This window comes from Mobula hypostoma, chromosome 4 (genome assembly GCF_963921235.1).
Source record: "Mobula hypostoma chromosome 4, sMobHyp1.1, whole genome shotgun sequence".
Classification (NCBI taxonomy): domain Eukaryota; kingdom Metazoa; phylum Chordata; class Chondrichthyes; order Myliobatiformes; family Myliobatidae; genus Mobula; species Mobula hypostoma.
The window spans coordinates 54,818,312-54,845,756 of record NC_086100.1 but is presented as its reverse complement, the minus strand read 5'-3'; the positions used below and the strand labels follow the sequence as shown (position 1 = coordinate 54,845,756).

Genomic DNA, 27,445 nt, shown 5'->3' with positions numbered 1-27,445 from the left:
CCAAAGCATTCTATATGTACATCAAGTGCAAGAGGATATCCGGGGAGTGAATAGGACTGTTGTGTGTTTAATATTTCAGTAAGTAATATTGTGAATATATTGTTTGAATATGCATTCTTTATTTGCTTAAATAATTCATTATGGGTTAAATGTCAAAATACATGAAGCGTGTAGGTCATGACGCTACCACATGATACGTGTGCTCCTCGCTTAAAGTAAAACCAAAGCTAAGATAAGTTATTCCCAGCTCCGTGTTTTTGCTTTCAATTAGTTTAATGTTTTGAACGCAACAAGGACTACACAAGGATAAAGGAGGCAATGTGTGCTTGGAGGCGGAAGATATGGATGAGTCCCTAAATGAGTACTTTGCATCAATATCCACCAAGAAGAAGGATTGGGAGATTGGTTTTGAGCGCGGTTAATTTGCTAAGGCATTTCAAGATAAAGGGCAAATTAGTGTGGTATCTCTTAAATAATATTAAAGTGGATAAGTCCCTAGTGTGTGATGTGATGTACCCCTGGTTGTTGAGAGAGGCCAGAGATGAGATTGTTGGGGCCGTGACCAAGATCTTTTAGTCCTTTCTAGCCACTGGGGAGGTCCCAGTGGATTGGTAAGCAGCTAATGTTGTTCTGTTATTAAAGAAAAGAAATGGGATAATCCTGGAAATGAAAGACCGGTGAATCTATTTTGATGCTACGGAAGACACTGGTGAGGACTTTTCGGAATAGGATTTATGAGCATTTGGAAAACTTTGACCTAATGGGGACAGTTAGCATAGCCTTGTGTGGGGCAACTCATGCCGTACTAATTTGACTGAGCTTTTTGATTGATGAAGGTAGAGCTGTGGATGATGTTTACATGGATTTTACTAAGGCTTTTGACAGGCATCATGGGAGGCTCAACCAGAACCTTAAGATACATGAGATCCATGGTGAATTGTAAATTTGAATTCAAAATTGGTTTGCCTATAGATGGCAGAGGGCAGTGGTCGATGGGACTTATTCTGGTCAGAGGTCTGTGACTAGTGGTCCTCTGCAGGGTTCTGTACTGGGACTTCTGTTTGTCATATATGTTTGACATGGATAAAAATATACAGTAGGTGGATGAGTTAGTAAACTTGCATATGATGTGTAGGTTAGAAATGTGGCTACTGTTGAAAACTGGCAAAGAATATAGCGAGATATAGATCATTTGCTGATATGGGCAGAGAAATGGCCGATGGAGTTTAACTCTGGAAAATGTGAAGATTTGCACTTTAGAAAGACAGCACTCTCTTAATGGGGAGACCGTTAGCAGTGTTGAGGAGCAGGGGGATCGCGAGGATTTAATTTCTTAGCTCCTTGAGAGTGGCTACACAGTTGATAAGGTCATTAAGAAAGCATATGGCATACTTCCCTTTATTAGTCAAGGAACTGAGTTTGAGTCAGAAAAGTACAGATTGGCCACATCTGGAGTATTGCATAGTCTGGTAACGCCATTATAGGGAGAATGTCAAAGCTTTGGAAAGTGTACAGAAGACGTTTACCGGGATGCTGCTTGAATTAGAGGGCATATGCTATAAGGAGAAGTTAGATCAAGTTGCAGTGTTTTTTTTCTGGAACAGTAGAAACTGAGGGGAGATATAATAGAGGTTTATAAGATTATGAGAGATATAGATAGAGTAGACAATCAGTATCTTTTCCCAGGGTTGAAATGTCTAATACCAGAGGGCATAGATTTAAGGTGGCAAAAGCTAAGTTCAAAGGAGATGTGTGGGGTAAGTTTTGTTTTACACAGAGAGTGGTGGATGTCTGGAATGTGCTATCTGGGGAAGTGTTGGAGGCAAATATGATAGTGGCATTTAAGAGGCTCTGAGATGGACACAGAATGTGCTGGAAATGTAAGGCTATGAACATTCTGTAGGCAGAAGGGATTGTCTATCTGGGCATTTGATTACGGAGTCAGTTCGGCACAACAATGTCATGTGCTGTACTCTTCCAGGTTCTAATATTGTGGGAGCTGGTTGGTATGTAGGGCACATCAACCCAGGGGTCAGGTGTTTGTAACCCAGGGATGGACTGGCGTTCAGTGGATGAGTGATAAATTCAGAGTACTGTCAAGAAAAATAGATCTTCCTTGCTTTGAAATAATGCCACAATATGATGATGGTCAAGAAAGCATGTGTTAACTGTTAACTTAAGTGTTATAGGCTGAAAATATGAGGTGGTCTTAAATAAACTTGGGGGAAAAAAGAGAATTTTTGTTTTATGGAATAGGTGCATTGCATAAATCATATTTAACTTTTGATTGTCTTGCTCATTTATTTAGTTGCAGAGCACATCTCAAATGGGAAAGCAGAAGGCTTCTTGTGTCCTGCAGTCATTCCGAATGTAATCCTGCCCTTTCTTTGGAATAAGACTGAATCATGACTCTATCTTTTGTTTCTCTCCTCTCAGAAACAGCAGCTATGTCTATTCACGTATTAGTTCTGGTTTGTTATCTAAAGGTGTATTCATTTTCAGTACAGTTTCATTTAGGGATTTATACGGTTGTTTTGTTATGAATTGGTCAAATGCCCCTGAACTAGCCGTCCACTTGTTTCTCACTTATCGCTTGCTTGTTTATCACTAAGCTCCTTTAAGTGTAGTTCATCATATTTCATTGTAGACTGTATTTTATAAATAGATTTCTCAGAGTGACACCGATCTTACATTTTTTTAAACTTTGGTGATTAAGAAAATTACTTTTGAACTCCCTGGTAAGGATCAGTCCAACTGGAGTCTTCAGGCAGCAGATACTATCAAAAATAGAGGGCTGCATAAGACGTAATGACTTGGAGACCTATTTGGACCGATTTGACTTCAAGTGACAGACTGACCACATAATTTGTTTGTTATTTTGGTGCTGAGCTAAAGTGAGTGAGCTTTGTATGTTGATATCCAGAGCACAAAAGTAACATTGCAACCTTCGGACCTTTTAAGAAACTTTTTCAAGTCTCAACTTGTAGTCATTCAGCAGAAGTTACGTCCACATCAACTCTGCGCCATTTCATTTGTTTGGAATTGGAAGCAAAGTTGAGCATTTGAACCAATGGGCATTAAACCAAGACTCCGATTGTCTATTTGAGTAAGTGAAAGATCCAACAGCACTATTCAAATTAGATCAGGGAAGCTTTTTTTATTGTGTCCAATATTTATTTCATAGACAGGATTTATAAAATAGAAAATCTATTTTTTGTCACTTAGTGTAATTTGCAGTCTGCATTTTGGCTATATTGTCATAAATGTTATAATTTGAAATGTTATTTTATTTCCATTACATCGATTCCAAATATTATATTCATATCCTTGATGATTTGTACTTTAAAACAAATTCCTTATTCTGGAATTCTTATATTTTAGGTAAGAGGTGAGAGAATGGAATATAATTTTTGGAGATATGAACACCGAATAACTTTAACATTTGGTGATTGTTCTTAAACTCTGACGAAGTTTACTACTCTTAACAAATTAGCATTCAATGGAGTTTTTACATTGAACTGAACAACTCCAGCATGCATCAGCTTTTAAGTGTGGTGCTGGGTCAGAGGGATCTGTCTCGAGCTGGAGATCTGTTCTCCTTGGATGATACTGAAATCGAAGATTGCCTGTCAGAAGCTCTTGAGCAAATAAAAGAAATATCTTCCTCACCAGTAAGTGCCAATTATCTTTTTTAGTGATCTAATTTAGAACAGCATATTTCAAGTTCTGTATTCAGATTACATGTGAGAACTAAAAAAAATGCAACTGATATGGCTGTTTCATGTGCCTCAGGTATTTGCTATAATTTAAAAAATCAATTGGCAAACTGAAATACTTCAGGTAGCTTGTTTCAGTAACCTAGAGGATGGTTATAGTTTGTCAATAGTATTAGCAACATATCCATAACTGGTTCATCGGTGTCTTGTCTTTACATTTTCAATCAGCACAGATCTGAAGTTGAGAAGAGCTGATTTAAAACTTCCATTTGGTTTCAGAAACTTGACTTCACCTTTTTTCCCGAGCAATTTTTTAGAATAAAACAGTTTGGAAAGGGCCAATTAACAAGCATACGTCGGTATTAATACAAATACTACATACAGTAGATCTTTTCTATTCACACCCAGTTTTGATCAACTACACACCTACTCGGACCATCCACCTCCCCAGCAACTTGATTCTTGCCACCTGCAATAGATTGACCTATTGACAGCAAACAGTTCACACAATTACCGTACCAGCCACACTTCTGTCTGTCGGAGGAAACAATAACATCTGGAGGGAACCTATATTGTCACAGGAAGATAACATTCAAATAATGAAAAAGCTTATTGGATATTTTACTGTTTTAACAAAATACCTTGAAATTATTTAAAGCAGTATTTTTATTCTGTTATCCTAAACGCATTCAGATAGGCTGACAAACTCTTACCTGAGATTCTTGGAGCTCTTCATGTCAGTTTAATTCAAAGGGGGCGTATTCATTGTGCCTCCTTGGACCTGACCCTGGCCCCAAATTCTCCAGCTGTTTAAAAAAATATGAATGAAGGGCATTTTATCCAAATTTCCATGAGGACTCTAGTAGTGGAGCTCAGCTTGTTGCTTCCTGGTGAACCACTGCCAACAGCATTCAGATTCCAGCACACGTACAAGTTTCACATGATAACCATGCCAAACTCTGACAGTTTAGCCTTTGTTCTCTCAAAATTTGCGTTGTCATTCTCAAGTTACTATTTGAAATAAACTATTGTTGAAAGGTGATTTCATTATGGATATTCTTTAATCTTATTTTTGCTGAAAGCTCACTTGGCTAGACATCAAGCCATTTTCCTTTAATAGGTAGTGCTCACATCTTCCTTGAGAAACATTAGATCACTTTATCTCCACTCTAAGTGAGCTGTTAAAAACGCAAACATGAGGAAATCTGCAGATGCTGGAAATTCAAGCAACACACACAAGATGCTGGTGGAACGCAGCAGGCCAGGCAGCATCCATAGGAAGAAGCACAGTCGATGTTTCCGGCCGAGATCCTTCATCAGGACTAACTGAAAGAAGAGATAGTAAGAGATTTGAAAATGGGTGGGGGAGGGGGAGATCTGAAATGATGGGAGAAGACAAGAGGGGGAGGGATGAAGCTAAGAGCTGGAAAGTTGATTGGTAAAAGGGATACAAGGGAGAGCAGACATCCCACCTCTCCCGGAAGCTCCGGGGGTTTCCTGCATATGGATAGTGGCTCCCTGACGCCTGGAAGTTATATACAATATCTCGGAAATAGATTTTTTTGAGAGAGAGAGGGAGAGTGAGCATCCTGATTGGTCTCTCTTCGTGCTAAGAGTGGTCCCCAACCACCGGGCTGCGAAGAAAATATGATTTGGCGATATGAGTCAGCTGCACCTATCCTCATTCCGTGTCACGCACTGTTGAATTTTAACGCACGTGAGGTCATCAGTGACCCAAGACGTGCAAAGGAATGGGTCCGTGACCCATTTGTGAATGTCCCCGGTGAACCATCCATGTCAGCACGGGAAAAAGGTCAACTCCTCGAGCTTGCAAATGACGGTGGGCTGAAAAGTATGTTTGACATAACATCTCTGCCGGCATTCTGGATCAAAGTCAAGGCTGAAAATCCTGAGATAGCCATGAAAGCACTGAAAAAGTTGCTTCCATTTCCAACATATTTCTGCGAAGCGCAGTTTTCGGCAATGAATGCAACGAAAACTAAATTGTGGAATAGACTGGACATAAGGAGCCCCCTTTGAGTATCGCTGTCTCCCGTCACCCCTCGATAGGACCATGTTGTTGCAGTAAAACAAGCCCAGGGCTCCCACTGATTCAGCGATATTGTTGTGTTGCAATGATTTTATATGCTCATATGAGGAAACGCTGTGTGTTTAATATCCAAACGTTACTTAGAATGTTATGGTGCTATTGACTTATAAGTGACTTATAATTCAGTGGTCCCCAACGTCCAGGCCGCGAAGAATACAGCGGTGGCTGGAATGCACCCAGCACATCTTTAAGAAAAAAGCTGAAATAAACAAGCTAATTAATTAGGTGCCACCCGGCAAGTAAATGTCAGCCCAGATCAGAGGCGATTGCCGATTACGTCACCTCTGAACTGGGCTGACATTTACGTGCCGTGCGGCACCTAATTAATTAGTTTATTTTGGCTTTTTTCTCAAAGCTGTGCTGGATGCATTCTGGCTACCGCTGTACTGCTGCATCCTTCGCGGCCTGGAGGTTTGGGACCACTGTTATAATTGACTTATCACTACATTCACGCGAGGAAAATATGCGCTGTGTGTTTAATATTAAATTCATTAGATAAACCCCTTTAGAAATGAAATTGAGTGCATTAGCCACTTACAAGTGACTTATCACCTATATTCTGGTCGCGTTTAACACCCACCCCCCACCCCGGGTCAGCCGGTCCGCGAGAATATTGTCAATATTAAACTGGTTAGCAGTGCAAAAACAGTTGGGAACCCCTGATTTAAACTAGCTGGCTAGCTGCCAAGGAGCTACGCTATTGATCACCTACGTGATGAGGCCAAACTCCCTGCAGACTTGCTTAAAGTTGTAATAGCATAAACATGATAACATAATATAATATAAGTACATATTTTAATGTCACATCTGCTGCATATACCCAACTTGGTTTACAGATTAGACAAAATCATTAAACAAAGTATTACATGCACTATTGGACGTCGGGGGGGGGCGGGGAATATGGGGTTGAGAGGGACAGGGGTGCTACCTCCCTGAAATGAGTTTTTGCAGGGTGGGATGTCTGGAAGAGGATCATGGGGCGGGAGGCCCAGGGAGAAAGAAAGGGGGAGGGGAGCACCAGAGGAAGATGGACAGCAGGCAAGGAGTTATTTTGAGAGGGTCAGAGAGGGAAAGAAAGAAAGAAAGAAAGAGATAGATAGATAAATAAGGGATGGGGTAAGAAAGGGAAGAAGGGCATTAACGGAAGTTAGAGAAGTCAATGTTCATGCCATCAGGTTGGAGGCTACCTAGACGGAATATAAGGTGTTGTTCCTCCAACTTGAGTGTGGCTTCATCTTGACAGTAGAGTAGGCCGTTCCATTCCCATTCTGATATGTCTATCCCATGGTCTGCTCCACTGTCAAGATGAAGCCACACTCAGGTTGGAGGAACAACACCTTATATTCCGTCTGGGTAGCCTCCAACCTGATGGCATGAACATTGACTTCTCTAACTTTTGTTAATGCCCCACCTCCCCTTCTTACCCCAACCCTTATTTATTTATTATTTTTTCCCTTTTTTCCTCTCTTTTTCTCTCTGTCTCTCTCACAGTAACTCCGTGCCTGCTCTCAGACTTCCTCTGGTGCCCCCCCCCCCTTTCTTTCGCCCTAGGTCTCCCGTCCCATGATCCTCTCCCTTCTCCGGCCTTGTATCCCTTTTGCCAATCAACTTTCCAGCTCTTAGCTTCATCCTTCCCCTTCTTGTCTTCTATCATTTCAGATCTCCCCCTCCCCCTTCCACTTTCAAATCTCTTACTATCTCTTCTTTCAGTTAGTCTTGACGAAGGGTCTCGGCCTGAAACGTCGACTGTACTTCTTCCTATAGATGCTGCCTGGCCTGCTGCGTTCCACCAGTATTTTGTGTGTGTTACCTAAATGAGCTATTTATTAGTTTGGTGTTGCCAGGATTTCCCTGGAAAAGAGTTGATTTTCTGGCAGACGAACACAATAAATGGATATTTTTCAGGTTAGAGGACTGTGATTTCTGCAGTGCCCCGAAGATCAGTGCTGGTATCCCTCTCACTGTTTCTCCCCTACCCATTACCCCTTTCTCGGCCCCCCTCTATTCCATGGTCCATTGTTCTCTGCTATCAGTTTCCTTCTCCTTCAGCCCCTCACCTTTTCCACATACCATCTCCTGACTTCTCACATCAACCCCACCCACCAATCTTCCCCCTCAATTTGTCTCACCTATCACCTGCCAGCTTGTAGCTCCTAACTCCACCCACCTTCTTATTCTGGCTTCTGCTCCCTTCTATTCTAGTCCTGATGAAGGATCTTGGCCCAAAACGTCGACTATTTATTTCCCTCCATAGATGCTGCCTGACCTGCCAAGTTCCTCCAGCATTTTGTGTGTTGCTGTAAGATCAGTTCTTGGCTCTCCATAATTTACTATTTATATTACCAACCTGGAGGAGGAGGCCCAATGGCAGGTACCCAAGTTTGCCAATGATACAAAAACAGATGAGAGGGCATGCTGTGATGAGGATATCTGGATTCAGCAGCAGGGCATAAGTACTGTAGATTAAATCAGTGGGCAAAACCTTGGCAACTGGAGTTTAATGTGAGGAATGTTTGAGGTAATACACTTTCTGCAGGAGGAATCAGCATGGATAGAGATTGCAAATGAGTGAAGTGCAAGGGGATCTAGGTGTTCTTCGCAGAAGATGGTTAACATGTAAATGCAGCAAATAGTTCGGAAGGCACTTGGCTTATTGACCTTTATTCCAAGGTGGGTGGGGTTGGAGTTTAGAAATAGGCAAGTATTGGTACTGTTGTACCTGGTGTTGGTGAGGCCACATCTGAAGTAATATAAACAGTTTTGTTACCCTTGTTTAAGAAAGGATATTCTAGCATTGTAGGTAGTCCAAAAGAAAGATTCATTGGGTTAATTCCTGGGATGAGAGGGTTGTCTTAACACAAGCTTTGAAGGAAAGTCTTATTCAAACACAAAATTCTAAGGGCTCATGGCAAGGCAAATGCTGAGCTGTTTCCACTAGTGGGTGAATCCCAAATGGTATTTACAAGCTAATGGGCAGTCATTTAAAACAGAGGTATACGGCATGTGAATTGTCTGTAGCAGGATGTTCTGGAGGTTAAATAATTGGCAATATTTAAAGTGGTGCAAGATAAGTTTCTGAAAGATTGGGAATTGAGAGCTGTGACCAACTGATGCAGAAGAGTAGATGGGCTTGGGGTCGATATCAGTAATTATATTGAGTAGTGAGTCAGACTTGAGGAGGCCAGAGATTGGTCTATTCCTGTTTTTTAAAATGTATTCTTGTGTTATACACACCTGATTTTCCACGGAGCCCTGTCAGGATCAATTGTGTATGTTCTATGATGGATGGCTAATTTGTAGCTCTTTCAATTCAAGGTGACAAGATCTCCATCTGTATATTTGTGCACAGCTCAGTCTGTGTGAGTGTGTGGATAGAGACAGGGAATGGAGAAAGACAAACATTCAGGTCCTAACACACTCAATCACTCCCAAATAACCACAAACAGTTTCTTTCCAACAGAAATCTTATCAGCTGATATATGGAAGTGATTTTGTTAATGGATCATATTAGAGTCACACTTTTTTATTGGTGTGATGGAATGTATTTATCATTCAGTGACTATAACATTAAGAACTCTGCTCCCTGTAGCTTGGCATAGATGAATTGTTAAATAAATGCAATGGGGCAGAACTTGCTGACGCAGATCCCTGGCCAGGTCTGCTGCTTCTGGTCTCTACATCTCCACATTAGATGTAGAGACACTATCCAGTTGGTCTAAATGATCCTGGACTCCAGCATCATGGTCTGTGAGGCAACAGAGCTTCTGGTGATATAGTGAAGTAACTTTCCCAGAATGTGTTTTGAAAGATCTACGATCTGAGATCTGTCGAAACTGCCTTCAGCTTGGCTCGCTGTGCAAGTTGTGTCTAATTGTAATAGTTTATTAATTCCACTGATACTCAGAGTCATTTTGAAAACTACTAAAATTGAAGTAATTTCTAAAATTAATTTCATTGACTTTAAAATATGAGTTAGGCCAAAAACCATAAACCAAAGGCCTTTTTCTATGCTATTTAACTTTATAACTCTTAAAGACACAAATAAATAATTATAACAATTAAATTAAAATAACAATCCTTAAAAGAAATTAACCACTGATTACTCTATGGCACCCAAAAAATAACTGTAATCATTTGAATATTAATTACCTGAAAAATTATGGCAAAGTGCAAGGATTTTAAAATAAGTGTTATTTTAATATTTTAGTATTTCACTTTTTGCTTCTATGTTATGTTAATGTTCAAGGGCTTAGGCTCCTTAAAGAAATTTTTAAAAAGCCAGTTAGTTTTATTCAACACCCTGATTAGCTATTTGTAAGAATTCCTTAATGTGATTAGGCATCTGCCTGGTATGACATTTTTTGCTGGATGCCAAAGCTTGAGAGCTGATGTTGGGCATTGAATCTGTGGTACAGAACACTGGATCACTTGTGAGCAGTGGTGAGAGCTGTCATTTCACCACTGACCATATAATCCAAGAATTTATATTCCAAAGGTTGAGACAACATAGGTTAACATATCTAAGTCAGAATAGAAATTGATTTTGGCTACAGTGTTGTTCAGTGATCAGGAAAATTAAATTGTTTTATTTTGCATCTTATGCATCTTAACAAAAGAACCTATGTTTTTTTTTCTTTTGCCAGGACTATCTGACCAATGACAATGATCAGGCAGTGGTAGAAATCTGCATTACCCGAATTACCACTGCCATCAGGAAGACAAAATCTATTGAGAACCATGGAAAGGCTCTGGTAACATTGTGGGAATCTTGCTTGGAGCATAATTTGAAACCAGTCAGTAAGGATGAAGACACTCCACATGCCAAAATTGTTTCTGATGTAATGAGCTGCGTCTTTCAAGTGAGTTTTGGTGTGTATGTTTCTGCGAAAAAAAATCAAAATTTGCAGCTATATATTCAAGCAACACACACAAAATTGTGGAGGAACTCAGCAGGCCAGGCAGCATCTATGGAAAAGAGTAAACATCAATGTTAACAACAGGAATTCTGCAGATGCTGGAAATTCAAGCAACACACATAAAAGTTGCTGGTGTACGCAGCAGGCCAGGCAGCATCTCTAGGAAGAGGTGCAGTCAACGTTTCAGGCCGAGACCCTTCGTCAGGAACAGATAATCCAAGGATTTATATTTCAAAGGTTGATACATCACAGTCCTGATGAAGGGTCTTGACCCGAAACATTGACTGCTTACTGTTTTCTATAGACGTTACCCAACCTGCTGACTTCTTCCAGCATTTTGCGTGTATTGCTTGGATTTCCAGCATCTGCAGATTTTCTCTTGTTAGTTTATATTTTTAAGGTTGTTTTGATCCTAGAATATGGTAAAAAAATATTTTCAAACAGTAATGAGACTTAGTAGGTTGATTAAAATTTTGTTTGATCTTTTTTCTGTAAACAGCTCTGAGTACCAAATGCCTCTGATTTAAAATGAATACTGAGGTGTGAAGTTAACTGCTCTGCCCATTCTATCCCGTTATGATTATGTTGCTGTATAATTGGGTTCTATACGAGTATAAGATTCATTCGTAAGGCCAGTGATATTGTGGGGATGGGACTGGACTCTCTGACGGTGGTGTCTGAAAAGAGGATGCTGTCTAAGTTGCATGCCATCTTGGTCAATGTCCCCCATCCACCACATAATATGCTGGGTGGGCACAGGAGTACATTCAGCCAGAGACTCATTCCACCGAGATGCAACACAGAGCGTCATAGGAAGTCATTCCTGCCTGTGGCCATCAAACTTTACAACTCCTCCCTTGGAGGGTCAGACACCCTGAGCCAATAGGCTGGTCCTGGACTTATTTCATAATTTACTGGTATAATTTACATATTACTATTTAACTATTTATGGTTCTATTACTATTTATTATTTATGGTGCAACTGTAACGAAAACCAATTTCCCCTGGGATCAGTAAAGTATAACTATGACTATGAAGATGAATTTTAATATACTATACTTCATGGTCTAAGTTCCTGGACTTGGTTAAGGATGCTGAAAAATATGCTGAGGATTCCAATTGACCGTAAGAATGGAGCATTTACTATGTACCAGCGTAGAGCTAGAGTCTTGCATTTCTAGGCATAAATACAAAAGGGATGTTACTAGTTTGATGCCATATTTAAAAATGAAAATTCATCTGAGACTGTTTTGATGATACAGTGGTAAATGGTATCAACTATTCATTCATGACAAGTTTGTTCTAAATAAATGTTGTTAATTCTAGGAAACAGTCTTGTGCAAGTACATGTCTAAATTTGGGCAAAGCTCCACTTTCCTCAGCAGGACTCAGTGTGAAATAATACAGTTTAAAGCAGCACTGCCTGTTCTGTATTGTTCCATTGCTAGTGACTGGTTAATGTTTGTGGTTGCATTTGTCTGCTGTCAGGGTCCCAGCATCTGTGGGACAATGTCAGACTAAAACCAGTCTTTAGAATGTAGGTACTGTACATAAGAAGTAGGCGCAAGTGTAGGCCATTTGGCCTTCAAGCCTGCTCAGCAGTTCATCAAGGTGGAGATTTTCTTAACCTTGTTGCCGGATCTAACTTCATCTCTTTGCCTTCCTAATTTCCTTCTTGGGGACAAGGGGAATCACTCGGCTTGGCAGGTGACACTTGTGGCTGTGAAACAACCTCCGGTTCTGGTGCCTTCTCCATGGTGGTTGTAGGAGTTGATTCTGAGACTGCAGGAAGTGGTTCTGACAGTGGTAGTCACCTTTCTTCTTCCTTTTTCTTCTTCTAGTTTGTGCATCTTGATCTTGGGAAGGTACATCAAGTTTACTGAAGTATTCTCTTATTAACCCCAGGGATGGAGAGGTGCTGCCCTTGGCATCTTCTGGATGTGATGGCATCCCGAACAGTGTATGGCGAGCTGCTTGAACTGCTGATCTATCCCAGGCTACCAGACAAAGCTTTGAGCCAACACTTCCATTTGACCACACCTAGATGACCGGCTTGTGCATTAGCTCCTCCAACACATCAGCTCTCTGCATGGATAGTACAATAACTCTCATTCCCATAATAAGGCAATCCCCATCAAGGGCAAATTAATTCCAGCACTGGTAAAAATGGAGGAACTAGAACTCCTGCTGCACATTCCAGCCATCTTGGGTTGCTATGTAGACCTGGGACAGTGTGGGGTCTTTTCTGGTTTCACTTTGGATCATCTCTGCTGTAACAGGGAGACTTCTGATCTGCACTAGGGAGAATAGGTCAAGAGGATTGTCCCCTTTTGTAAAATTTTCAGGTATTTCCTTTTCCAAGGGTAAATGGGACAACCTATCAGCATTTTCGTGATCAGTCATCATCTTGAATTCGATCTTGTAATTGTATCCACGAAGAAACAGACCCCATCTCTGCATTAGTGCTGCTGCTGTTAATGGAACCCCCTTCCGTGGATTGAAAATGGACACTAGTGGTTGATGATCAGTAATGAGGGTAAACTCTCTCCTGTACAGGTACTGGTTGAAATGTTTTACACCCCAAACAAGACTCAAGGCCTCTTTGTCAACCTATGCATAATTTACTTTGTATTGTTAAGGGAATGTGATGCAAAGGGTGTTCACTTCCATCACTCATATAACATGTGACATGATTGCACGTATACCATTAGGCAGGGCATTACAGGCAAACTTCACTGAACAATGTGGATCATAATGTGTGAGTACAGTTTCTCATGGCATCATTTCCTTTGCTTTTTGGAAAGCAACCACACACTGTTTTGTCTAATGCCATTTCTTCTCAATCTGTAGTAATGAGTTCAAAGGGTGGAGCACAGCAGCCTGGTTTGACAGGAACCTGTTATAGTAATTGGCAAATCTAAAAAGGACCGTAACTGTGACATGTACTTTGGCCTTGGTCTCAACACACTTGTGTAATGCTTGTGTGTCAATGGTGTGACCACAGTAAATGATGCTTGGTTTAAAGAATTCACACTGTTGCATCAGTCTCTGAGCCTATAATCTTATCTTTTTTAACACTGTCTTGAAATTCTGGAGATTTTCTTTGTCGTCCTCACCAGTAACAATGATGCCATCCAGGTAACACTGAGTGCCTGGGCAGCCTTTCAGCACCTGGCCCATAGCTTTCTGTCAGAGTGCACATGCAGATGCTACTCCACAAATAAGCTAACTATAGTGACAAAAACCTTTGAGTATTTATGGTGAGAAACACTTTGGATTCTTCTTCCATCTCCAACTATATGTAGGCCCCAGCTAAGTCATCTTTGCTGAAGTGTTTCCCTCCAGAAAGGTTTGCAAAGATATCTGATATCCTAGGAAGAAAGTCAGTACTGGGTTGATGGTGACCTTAAGATCACCACAGAATCTGACAGCCTAATAATTCCTTGCAACTTGGACCGCTGATGTTGTCCATGGGCTCCACTCAACCTCGGAAAGAATTCCTTTAGCCTCATGTGATCTAGCTGACTGGCTACTTTATCATGGATGATATAAGGAATTGGATGGGCTTTGTAAAACTTGGGTGTAGCATTTTCATTTAATACCATTTTACCCTTGATAGGTTTGAGTTTTCAAATGCCATCTTTGAACACTGCTCGGGCATCATCCATTACCTTCCTTAATTCGCTTTTAGTTGACTCTGGTGTGGGGGATGTGGTGTGCAAATGGAGGATGGATCGCCAATCAAGTTGTAGTTGTCTCAGCCAATCATGACCCCACAATGCTGGCCCTGCTGTTTTTTTTACCACAAACAAGCCCAATGTTCTTGTTGTATTTCACTGAATGTCATTCCCACCGAAGTTATCTTTTCTCCAGTATACAATCTTAGTTAAATATTTGCAAGCTTCAGTTCAGAATCATTGACATCCCATTCAAACTCCTTTTTTGGAATGACTGAAACAGCCGAGCCAGTGTCCAATTACGTTTTAATTAATTTGCTGTTCATTTCTGGTTTAAGCCCTGCCTATTGTTAGTTTTCATATTTAAATTTCAAGGCTGCCTAGACCTTTGTCACTCTCATAATTATCAGATTTATCACAACGGCATGTAGATTAGTGCTCTTTTTGAAACTGCTGCTTACATTTTTACCTTTGTCTCTTCTCTGTGCAGTCCATTCACTTTTGTCTGCCCAACATGCTTTTTGTATGTGCCCTACTGTGTTGCATTTTCTGCAAGTTTTTCCTTTATACCTTCATTGCCCTGGTGTACGTGAGCTCCTGTCACAATGGTAACAGCCAGGCAGGTTTCTGTTTAGACATTGCAATTTTGTTCACGCTCACTTTCGTTCTTGACTGCGGCTCACTTGCGTCCCTGACTGCTGTCTCCATTGATACGGTGCTTTCAACTGCTCCCTTAAGTCTGAGTAGTGCTTCAATTAGGAACTGTTTTTGTATGTTTTCTTGTAAGATTTCAGAAACTAAACAATCATAAATTCATACTTAATCTGTTTCATCATATTTTTTTCATGATGCTGTGGATAATGTGTTTTTATAAGTTATGATCCTTGTACAAGTTTCAATTGACATAGAATTCATAGATTATTTCGCATAATGATCATTTGTCTGTCAGGCCCCTTGAAGGCGCTACTGCCTACTGTGTTTTCATTTACCTTCTCAAATGGTGTCAAACGGTGTCAAACCAATTGCAGTTTTGCAGTTTCTTTCTTTGCCATTAGGTGGTGCTTTATATCAACGCTGTCAGCAAGCACGTCCAGTAGTGTTGGTCCATACACCTCCGAACTGCATTTTAGTAATAAAACAGAAGCAACATGTGAATTAGAATGTTAGAAGAAGGATTCTGACAAACAAATTAAAACTAATACTTCACTGTTTAATTTTTCTTAATATAAATAAAAGCAAACAATTCCCTTAATAAAGTGATTGCTGTGTTCCAATGTTAACTAACCCCTAGTTAATGACAGCATTGTAAGCAACATCTCAAGCAAATCTTGACAAGCCCAAGACAAAGGAAAATATGTAGAGTAAAAGCAACACATATAAAATGCTGGAGGAGCTCAGCAGGTCAGGCAGTATCTATGAAGGGGCATAAGCAGTCAACATTTTGGGCCGAGACCCTTGATCAATACTCGTAAGGAAGAGGGAATAAGCCAGTATGTAGAGTAAGGTTAGCCTTGACCGGAAAGTCTTCGTGGTTATGAGATTAATTAGCAAATCAACCATATTTTTGATTTTCATAAATTGTTAAGCCATCTACATGAAACTACAGAATGAAGTTGACCTCTTAGTAAAGTTTTCTGTGTCTTGAAAAAGCAGCTTGTTGGCTTAATTAGACTGAGATTACGCATGTATATTAACAAATGCTGGGCAGCCTTCCTGCCCTTGGTGCCAGTTGACCTTAGTTACATTCTAATTTCATCCTCAAGTCTGTCGTTTCAAGCCCTTTGTAGATTTAAACTGGAAACTCATGCTATAAATCTTTCAGTACATTAGTTCCAGTCACTTAGCAGTCTTTGTATGGGGGAGGGGGGACTTCCAGATAAAAATAATGATACAGATTTAGATACTCCAGACGGAGATTCTATAAAACAGCTGTGGGCCCCAGAGTTTCTAAAATTGTAGATGACGCAAAGCTTGACAATGTTGTGAAGTGCCAAGAAAATGGTGATAAGTTACAAGGGCACAAACTAGTTGGTAGAATGGGCAGAAAAGTAGAAAGAATGAGGAAAATCAATATAGAATAAAAGATAGCATTCAGCTAGCATGCAGGAACGGGGAGACCTTTGCCTGTGTGTCAACAAGTCATTGAAAGTAACAAGGCAGGCTCACGGGATTGGTAAAAAATGCTTAATTCTGGGCCTTATCAATAAGTGAGTATAAATGAAAAACATACTTGCAGCAGCATCACTAGAATATAGCATCATACAAGCAGCACTGATAAGAAAAAGAAACAGAAATTAAACAATTTCCCTCCATTGAGGACATTTACAGCAGTAAGTGTGTAAAGAAGGCCTGGAAGATCATCGGGGACATCAGTCACCCCACCCATAAGCTGCTTCTGTCTGGCAAACGGTACCGCAGCATTAAAGCCAGGACTAACAGGCTACAGGTCAGCTTCTTTCTACAAGCCATTAGACTTATAAATTTTGTACATTGTGATGGAGTCATAACGCAAAGATTTTTACTCCCTCAGTGTGGGACGGATTAGATTATGAAGACACGCAGTCCTCTTTTATTGTCATTTAGTAATGCATGCATTAAGAAATGATACAATATTTCCTCCGGTGTGAAATCACAAAACACAGGACAAACCAAGACAGAAAAAAACTGACAAAGCTACATAATTATAACGTATAGTTACAACAGTGCAACAATACCATAACTTGATGAAGAAGTCCATGAGCACAGTAAAAGTTCAAAGTCTCTCAAGTGTCCCACATCTCACGCAGACGGGAGAAGGAAGAAAAACTCTCCCTGCCATACCCGACCACAGTCCGACTCTGAGTCATCCGAAAACTTCGAGTTCTGATCAGCTCTCCGACACCGAGTACTGAGCGCCATCTCTATCCGAACGATTCGACCTCCTTCTCGGTCACCAACAGCAGGCAAAGCCGGGGATTTTGAGGCCTTCCCTCCGAAAGATTCCAGACCGCGCAGTAACGACAGCAGCGAACGAGCGTTTCAGAAATTTTTCTAGCTGTTCCTCTGTACTTTCACGTCCATCTCCATCAAATCAGAATTGTCCAGGGCCCCTATTTAACAGATACAATATCATTTTTCATCGGAGGGCTGCGCACGCGCAGCGTGCTGCTTCTCCTCCTGCCTGCTCCTAATGTAAGATTTAAATGGATAAATAAATATAAATAAATTCAAATTATATGCAATTTTTACGAGAAAGAACAGAACTAGAACAAGATGGTCTATTTTAGTACAAAATGTTCAAAGTGGTCACACTGTGGCTAAACTGTAGTGCTTAGGGTTTTACTGGTTGGTTCAAAAACTGAATAATTCACGGGCAGTAGCTGTTCTTGAACCTGGTGTTGTGAATTTAAGGCTTCTGTATCTGCTGCCCAATGATAGCAGAGGGAAGGTGACATGACCTGGATGGTGGGGATCTGTAATGAGGGATGTTGCATCTCTGAGGCAACACCTCCTGCAAATGCCACTAATAGTGGGGAGTGGAATGTCTGTGATGTATTGGGCAGGGTCCACTACTCTGTACTGGACATTATCCCATTGATGGAGGGGCCGCAGACCAGAAATCAAGGTTACAACATGAAGCATATATAATTCATAGCGACATGAGGGTAAAGCTTGTGTGTGTCATGTAGTTGGCTTTAGACTGTTGCCTGCAGATGTAGGGTGGGGAGGCAATGTGGAGTTCAAGTGCTAATTGAATAAACTAATGAGAAAAAGATTGCTAGTTTATGGCAGAAGAACGTGGGTAGAAATGTTGAGTATCTCTGGTAGAAAGACAATGCGGAAGCACTGGGTCAAATAGCCTCTTTCTGTGCAATGTCCATTCCAAATTCTGCGATCATTATATTGCACCATTAGGACCACAGAACCTAGTCAAAAAGATGTTTGGAAGAGTTCTGGATGTAGATTTTTTAAATGCCAGTGTGGGGGAGTGAAATACATCACAAGAAAGTAAGTGCAGTTGGATGGGCACAAAGTGGGCATGTGCTGGACAACTAAGTGTTCAGTCAGTGAAGAAGAGGTAAGGTCGTTTAGAAAATGGCGCTTGCTGATTACTCACAGTCTAAAAGCATGTAAGAGTCATTGTCAGTGGGTCGGCATACAGTCTTGGCTCGCTAAAAGTGTAAAGCTGCTGTACAACAGAAGCACAATCTGTCAGGAATAGATATCGATGTTAAAAGTGAGAAAGAGGTACTACAAATATTAGAATCACTGAGTAGACTTGAGAACTGATGTAATCAATTGAAAAATAAGGAAATGGGAAAAAAAATAAGGTGACTTAAACAGGAGATTCTACAGATGCTGGATATCTTGAGAAACACACACAAAATAGTGGCAGCATCTGTTGAGGGGAATAAACCGTCAATGTTTTGGGCTGAGACCCTCTATCAAGAGAATTTCCTTCCTGAGAAAGACCGCATGGTATTGACCTGGGAAAGGCTCAGAATCGTTAATAGGAGTATGGAGCAGTGATGTCGTCTCATGCTGGGGACAAATCATTGATGACAATACATCATTCAGAGGGAATTATGATAATCTGTGAAATGGTAAATTCAAATTCAATAAATAGAAGAGAAGGGAGCTTGAGAGTTAAGCTAATAACATTGAGCTCTTTAGGTTCCAGTGCTGAGAGGAGGAGCACAGAGTTTTCTTTGTAATTAATACGTCAGATGAGGTAAATGAGAGGTGACACTGGCGGTCACCCAGTTCAAATGAGGTGAGAGAAAGAATCCAATGGCACTTGATAGTGAGGATGACCTATATGAAAAAAGTAAGTGGTACATTAGAGGAAATATCAGTGATCAGAAGGTCTGATACAGGAAGGGTGAAATTTGAGGCCGACTCCATTTAGGGTGAGCTGGACTTGGAGACTGAATGTGGAAAGAGATCTGTAGTGTTGTAGTTGCCAAAGGTACTTTAATGGTCAAAAGCAGAGCATGGGAGATGAACAAAAATCATAGCAAAGATAATGTTGCCATCATTTGACACATAGCTGAGCAAATCAAGCAAAAACTAATATGCTGCAAATAAAGTGAAGAAGACACAAACAGAAAAATTGTATTTTTTGTATTAACGAGCAATTTGGCCAATTATTTGAAAAAAAAGCAGACATATTAGTCAAGCTAGAATAGAAAGTGTTGCAGAAAACGAGCACTGTCAATGTTGGTGTTTCTTATACGAGTCAAGATGCAGCCGTTCCCATGAAAAATATCTCTGCTCCAAAACAAAATATGCAGAAATTATCACCTATGATTTTTTTTCTACATTTCACAACTTTATTGATTACACAGTGAGCAAATCTGCCAGGTTTTGCAACTTGAATAATATTGAAATCTGTATTTAACTGCTCACAGACACTTTTTTTGTTTCATCAGAACTACAGTAATCCAACAGTAATGGGTCTTGCTGTCCCTGTGGCAGTGAAATTCCTCGAAATGGGTAACAAAGAGCTCTCCCGGAACATGTCTAATTACCTATCACTTGTGGCCATTGGTAAACCAGAAATCCTTGCAAAGCACGCAGAAGTAATTGTAAACAGCGTGCTTCAAGGTGAGTTGAACTTGTACCCATGTGTGCAACTGTAATTTCCTGTCTGATTAAGTTCTACTTCTAGATTTCATCTTATAACCTGGCCTGATACAACAATATATTGACGATTGGAGCTCTTGATTTCTGAATAAGCGATTACACTGAGTCTGTTCGGGTGAATGTAAAAGCCAATGTGTGAAGAAGAGTAGTTTTGTTCTCACTACATTGTAGACAGCCATTAACTCTTAGGCCAGAGTCATGCAGACTAATCTGTTATTTGTGGGAGCTTTCTGTGCACTAGTTGGCTATCATTTTTTCTTACATAATAAAAGGGCCCAAAATTTCAAGTCTTTTATGGAGAATGTAAATGTCTCTATTTAAAGTGTAGTTTCTTACTTTGTTTTCTCAGATGCTTTCATGCTGTTTATGTGTAAGCATTGCAGTAAATTGCGTCGTTTTAATCTTTCTATGTCCTGTCCTATACTGTGAAAAGACATAAAAGAATTTGGGTCCTGTCCATCCTTATCCGTCGATCTCATGATGATCCATGGTGTCAACCATCTGTGTAATGGCTGTTTAGGTTTCTGCATTAAAATTCCTCCTGTCCATGGGATTGTGTGGTAGGCAATATTTATCACCTAGGCCCTCTGTTATCTGGATAAGCACCAGCATTTTTTAAATTGGCTGATTGAAGCATTATTAGGGAAAGCACAGAGAGCGTCAGTAAATTTCCGTTATATTAGATAAAGTGAAATGAAAGGGGAGGGAAAGCAGACTTGGATTAAGAGAGATAGCAGAAAGAAAATGTTTTTCCAGTTCTAAAATTTGCATTTGCAGAAGTTGATTTTCAGTGGCACAGAAATAAGTTGGGCAGTATTTCAAACTGATTTGCCCCATTTCCAGGGTGTTTGTACACTGGTAATCAAGTGCTAACCTCAGCTGGTGAATGCAGTCTCCTCCAGCATGTTGTGAGTGTCACTGCAGCTTGTGTTTGTTTGTTTCCAGCAAGGTACTGTCATTGTGCAGCTTCGAATGAGCAGGAATTCTCTGACAGCCACTCCTGACTTTCATTGCTCTTGGATTTCAAGATTAACAATGCTGAATATTGTTAGCCTCGTCACTGGGCTGGATCATCCAACTGTATGTCTACCTGCCACTCACCTCTTATTGCAGGAACAATTAATGTTCCTAGGCCGCCCCCCAGTTTCACCCAGCAGCCTAATTCAGTGATAAATACCCTGCCACTTCGGTGGCATTACCCCACAGGACAGAGTGAAATGGTGATTGGTAGTCACATGACCATTCTCCGATGATGTCATTGTTGAAGACTTGCCCAAAACTGGATGATTGGTGAAATAGTCCATTGAAAGGCCAGTGCTAAACCTAAAAGCCTCGAGAGTTTCCTTCTCTCTTGTCTGTGGCATCAGGTGGGAAGCTAAACAATACTGCACAATGGGATGTGAGAATGTATCTGACATTTCCTTTATAGGTATGCAGCATTTCAGCTCACTGCAGCAGAAATAAGCAACTAGAAAATCTTATCTAGACTTGTAACTGCTACAAGTAGGAAGGTCGGCAGTATCCCTCACAGAACATCAAACCGCTGTCCTTTTGACAGCCCGTTCATGGACTAGGCAGATCCCTCGCTGGCCATGAGTGCTATTGGCTGCCAGTTACACCCCACCCGCTCCACTTCCACTCCTGCAACCTTCCCTTTCTGGTTCTGTTTCTACCTGCCATTCATCTCTTTTTCCACTCCCCCCCCCCCACTTCCAGTAGCACCATTATCACCATCTTTACCTATCAGGTTCCTGGTTATCATGTTCTAGCAGCTCTCTCGAACCTTCACACTCCCCTCCTCCCACCGTAATCCTATCTACCTCTTGTGTACTTTCATCTTGGTGTTCCTGCACTGGTCACCATGTCCCTGCCCTAGCATCCTTGCCTGCTGATCACAGCCTGTCTGAGCAACACACACACGATGCTGGAAAAACTCAGCAGGCCAGGCAACATCTGTGGAAAGGGTGTGGACTACGTTTGAGGCCGAGACCCTTCAGCAGGACAGGTGAAAAAAAGATGAGGAGTCAGAGTTAGAAGGTGGGGGAGGGGAGGAAAAACAAAGTAATTGGTGAAACCAGCGGGGGGGAGGGGGTTGGTGGAGGGGTGAGTAAAACGTTAGGAAGTTGATTGGTGAAAGGGATACAGGGCTGAAGGAGGGCAATCTAATAGGAGAGGACAGAAGGGCATGGAAGAAAGAAAAGGGTGAGGATTACCAGAGGGAGATGTTGGGCAGGAAAGGAGATCAGGTGAAAGAGGGAAAAGGGAGTGGGGAATGGTGAGAGGGGTTTGGGGGCGTTACCAGAAGTTTAAGAAATCAATGTTCCTGGCATCACGTTGGAGGCTACCCAGACGGAATATAAGGTTTTCCTCCTCCAAACGACAGTCGAGGAGGCTGTGGACTGATGTCAGAAGGGAATGGGAAGTAAAATTAAAATGGGTAGCCACTGGGAGATCCAGCTTGTTCTGGCGGACGGAGTGTAGTGCTCGGCAAAGCGGTCTTGAACTTCTGGTAGTGCCCATCCCCTTCACCAATCCCCATTCCCTTTTCCCCCTCTCACCTAATCTCCTTACTGGCCCATCACCTCCAATTGCTGCAATCTTGTTCCCCTTGTTTTATGGAGAGACGGGAGGCAAGGCAGCTGTGTTACCTCCGTTGTAGCGAGCTCTAGGCTTCAAGCCATGGGCTTGCCTGCTGCAGTCTACAGACATCCCACCCTGCAAAAACTCATTTTAGGGAGGTAGCACCATCAATTTTCAGGAGACTTCCAGGAGAGGTGGGATGCCTGCAATAGAGTAGCTCCTTAGTGGCTAGCCAGCTAGTTTAAATAATGTTAGCTATGCTAATGAACAAATGACACCTGTTAAACTCACCTCACCATGGGCAATAGAAAAGTCACTGTTGCAAACAGTGCAGTGAGCAACACTGTCATTATTTTTGACCCCTATTAGGCAGGGGTACACTTTAGTGTAGTCTGGGGTGAAGTACATTTTATGTATTTTTTGGAACACTCTGCCACTCTTGACTTTTTTTGGAACTCTCGCTCTTGCTCTCTCTTTCTATCATGCACGCGCTTTCTCGCTCTCACTTTCTCTTGCGCTTGCTTTCTCGCGCTCTCTCTCTCGTGGTTGCTCTCACTCGCGCTTGCTTTCTTGCTCTTGCGCACACTGTCTCGCTCTCATGCTCTCTCTCACGCTTGCTCTCAAAAAAATGAATTTCCGGGACATTGTATATAATTTGCGGGCATCAGGGAGCCTCTATTAATTTGCGGGAGACTCCCGGAACTTCCGGGAGAGGTGGGATGTCTGAATCTAGATGAGGAGACACCAGCGTGTCATCCGAGCTCAGTTGAGGGCGATCTCCCATCAGTGCTGCCCTCCAGTGTTGGATCGGTGGAATGACAGGCTGGAGTGCTGGGAACCATTTGTGGGACTTGCCGCTTGGGTATTGCCCAGAGGAACACTGTCTCGTTTGGCTATATTCATGCATTGTTTGAATGATAATTAAATTGATATGATTTTTCTTGTCAGGTAATGGACTGGTAAAATGAAATCAGATTCAGAGCAAGGTGCTACCTTAATCTGAGCTAGATTAAATTGGTTTACTTGCACAGCTGTTGTTGGGTGGAAGTGAGGAAATAGACAGCCACATTTTCTCTCCATTTCCCATTGTATGAAATGAACTGGACAATTGGAGAATGCTTGCTGTTATACCTAATTTAATCTCTTTGACTTCAAAGGATTAAAATTAATCATTAATGGAAAGGGCAAAGGCAAATCAGCAATGCATCCTGTTTTAGTCTCATGAATGCGAACTAATCAAGCTTTTGGATTTGTCTTCTGAAACATTTCAGTTAATTACATTAACTACATGACTGAATGTATTAATCCCTCCACTATTGATGCTGCTCTCACCCACATATCCACCATTTCCTGAATATCCACGATCACCCTATCTTCCCGCTGCCTTAACAGTAATAAGGCCAGTGGTGTTGTGGGGATGGAACTGGACTCTCTCACGATGGTGTCTGAAAAGAGGATGCTGTCCAAGTTGCAGGCCATCTTGGTCAATGTCTCCCATCCGCTACATAATGTACTGAGTGGGCACAGGAGTACATTCAGCCAGAGACTCATTCCTCCAAGATGCAGCACAGAGCATCATGGGAAGTCATTCCTGCCTGTGGCCATCAAACTTTACAACTCCTCCCTTGGAGCGTCAGACACCCTGAGCCAATAGGCTGGTCCTGGACTTTCATAATTTACTGGCATAATTCACATATTACTATTTAACTATTATGGTTCTATTACTATTTACTATTTATGGGCAACTGTAACGAAAACCAATTTCCCCCGGGATCAATAAAGTATGACTATAACTAATAGAGTTCCTCTTGTCCTTATCTAACACCCCATCAACATCCAAATCCAACACATCATCCTTCACAACTTACAGCATCTCCAAAGGGATCCCACCACTAAACATATCTTTACTCCCTACCCCCCACCACCTCCACCTTCTACAGGGATCGCTCCCTCCACTATTCCCTTGTCCATTTGTCCCTCCTACTTAATCTCCCTCCTGGTACTTAGGCAAGCAACCTAAGTGCTACACCTGCCCGTAAACCTCCTCCCTCACCTCCATTCAGGGCCCCAAACAGTCCTTCCAGGTGTGGCAGTACTTCACCTGTGAATCTGCCGGTGTCATCTGTTGTGTCTGGTGCTCCCAATGTGGCCTCCTCTACACTACGGAGACCCAATGTAAATTGAAGGACTGCTTTGTCAAGCACCTCCGCTCCATATGCCACGAGTGGAATTTCTCGTTGGCCAAACATTTTAATTCCAATTCCCATTCCTGTTCTGACATGTTAGTCCATGGCCTCCTCTTGTGCTAAGATGGGGGCCACCCTCAGTGTGGAGGAACAACAGCTTAACAGTGATAGAGTTCCTCTTGTCTTCTGGGTAGCCTGCAATCTGATGGTATGAATATTGATTTCTTTTTCCTGTAAACTAATTTCCCCCACCCTCTTTCTCTATTCTCCACTCTGATCTTTTGTACTTTATACTGCTTTTTATTTTATTGTCACCAAACAATTGATACTAGAACGTACAATCATCATAGCGATATTTGATTCTGTGTTTCCTGCTCCCTGGATTACAAATTGATAGTAAATATTAAAAATTTAAATTATAAATCATAAATAGAAAATAGAAAAATGGAAAGTAAGGTAGTGCAAAAAAACCGAGACGCAGGTCCAGATATTTGGAGGGTATGGCCCAGATCCGGGTCAGGATCCATTCAGAAGTCTTATCACAGTTGGAAAGAAGCTGTTCACAAATCTGGCCGTATGAGTCTTCAAGCTCCTGAGCCTTCTCCCGGAGGGAAGAGGGATGATAAGTGTGTTGGCTGGGTGGGTCGTGTCCTTGATTATCCTGGCAGCACTGCTTCGACAGCGTGCGGTGTAAAGTGAATCCAAGGACGGAAGATTGGTTTGTGTGATGTGCTGCACCGTGTTCACGATCTTCTGCAGTTTCTTCTGGTCTTGGACAGGTCTTTTACCTTTTCTCTCTTGCCTATCACTTCCTCCCTGGATCCCTTCCTCCTTCGCTTTCTCCCATGGACCAGTCCAATCAGATTCCTTCTGCTTCAGCCCTTTACCTCTCCCACCCACCTGGCTTCAACTATCATCTTCCAGCAAGCCTCCTTCCCCTCCCCCCCCCACCTTTTTATTCTGGCACCTTCCCCCTTCCTTCTGGGTCTTGAAGAAGGGCCTTGGCCCAAAACGTCGACTGTGTGTTCATTTCCGTAGATGCTGCCTGGCGTACCGAATTCTTCCAGCATTTTATGTGTGTTGCTTTGGATTTCCAGCATCTGCAGACTTTCTCATGTTTATCCAGGGATTACATAATTGTATTCTTTCCCATGTTTCAGACAGACCACAACAAGGCTTTCTGGTAAAATTGTTGCTTCAGCTCCCCCGCCGCCCCCACGCAAGACTTATGTATCACTTTCCCCCTTTGTCATTGCGAAGACTTCCTATGTATTTAATCTTTACCTTCACTTGTAGGCATTAATTCTTCATGCAATGTCTTTGAAACACAACAGTCTGTTCAGACGTTAATCACCTGAGTGACAAGCACAGAAAACTATGCTGCTGGGTTCACAAGTGAATAAATCAAATTCCTTAGTTAATAGTTGGAATTCTGAGGTGCTTATTTCTGATATGAAGGCTGAATGTATGTATGCATGTGTGTCCATGTTTAGTGAGGGTATTGAATTGAACACCAGGTCCGTGTATATTACTCTAAGATTTTCAAAAGAACATAAGTTAATTAGAAATAACTTAAAACTCTTAAAATAATTAGAAATATTAACCTAACGCAATTTGAATAGGAACTTGCCTTATCCTTTGCCGTTGGGGATTGCTGCTGACTAGTGCCCTATAAAACTCGGCTGACTTGCTGAAAGGGACTGCATTCAATTGAGACAAATCTTGGAAGTCATGGCTATCTGAATATTTAAAGTAATGCTTGGATTCACAGCCAAACCTAGTTTCAGTGTAAATCAGTGTTGTTAATGTTACAGAAGGCTGCTCTAAAGGGATGAAGGCTGCCAACTTGAAAAATAATTGCTGAAGTTGGGGATATGGCAGAATGTAATGTGTTGCTCTAGTGATCAAAATCAACATCAACAAGTCAAATATTGCATTAAAATTTCTTTTAAAAAAACATGCTGAAAAGTTAAAATAAACACAAAATGCTGAAAGCACTCAACAGTTCAAGCAGATTTTGTGGAAAGAAAAACAGCTGACGTTTCAGTCCTGGACCTGAAATGTCAAATGTCTCCTGTCCCGCAGATACTTCCTGGTCTGCTAAGGGTTTCCAGCATTTTCTGCTCTTATTTGATCTAGATATTGTAGGTGCTGAGGAAAAAAGCAGAAAGAGATGAAAGCATTCGGAACAGCACGTTAGCCAATCTCTGAGTAAAGAGAAACAAAGGGAACATCTCAAGCTGGCGACCTTTGAACATAAACAATATGTTCATAGGTCCCTTAGTTTAAGAGTGATAAATATGAAAACTGTATAAGACTGTTCTAGCTCTGTGAGAAGTGAGGAAATAGTAGTTAGTGTTCCTGGCATCCAAATAATATTTGAGTCACATCCTATATATTACCATGGAATTGAGATTATGGGTGTTTCTGGCATAATTCGGAGGGTTGTGTTCCTAGTGTAGGAGCCATGTATCTATTTGTTGACTGTCTGTACTCTGTTTGTGTTACACATCCTCACTCTGGGTTAAGGAAATTTGTCATGTGTGTTTGGGTGGAAATTAGCGAGTAGTGCACAACATTGGGTGGCGGTTAAAATAAATGAATAAAGCCACCTGTTCACCTGATCGGTGGCATA

At 41.5% G+C, this 27,445-nt stretch overlaps 1 protein-coding gene across 13 annotated transcripts in view; it reads left to right on the top strand.

The window, feature by feature from the left end:
• The window catches only part of veph1 (ventricular zone expressed PH domain-containing 1), a 247,776-nt gene that overhangs the window by 24,134 nt on the left and 196,197 nt on the right, over nt 1–27,445 (top strand). For 11 of the 13 annotated variants that reach the window (XM_063045816.1, XM_063045810.1, XM_063045814.1 and 8 more), the window contains 3 exons: nt 3,382–3,671; nt 10,470–10,685; nt 19,831–20,005. In XM_063045816.1, the coding sequence (XP_062901886.1) occupies nt 3,534–3,671; nt 10,470–10,685; nt 19,831–20,005 (529 nt within the window). In that variant the 5' untranslated portion in view covers nt 3,382–3,533. The remainder of the gene's footprint in view (nt 1–3,381; nt 3,672–10,469; nt 10,686–19,830; nt 20,006–27,445) is intronic. The other 2 variants (XM_063045817.1, XM_063045818.1) reach the window with 2 other exon arrangements.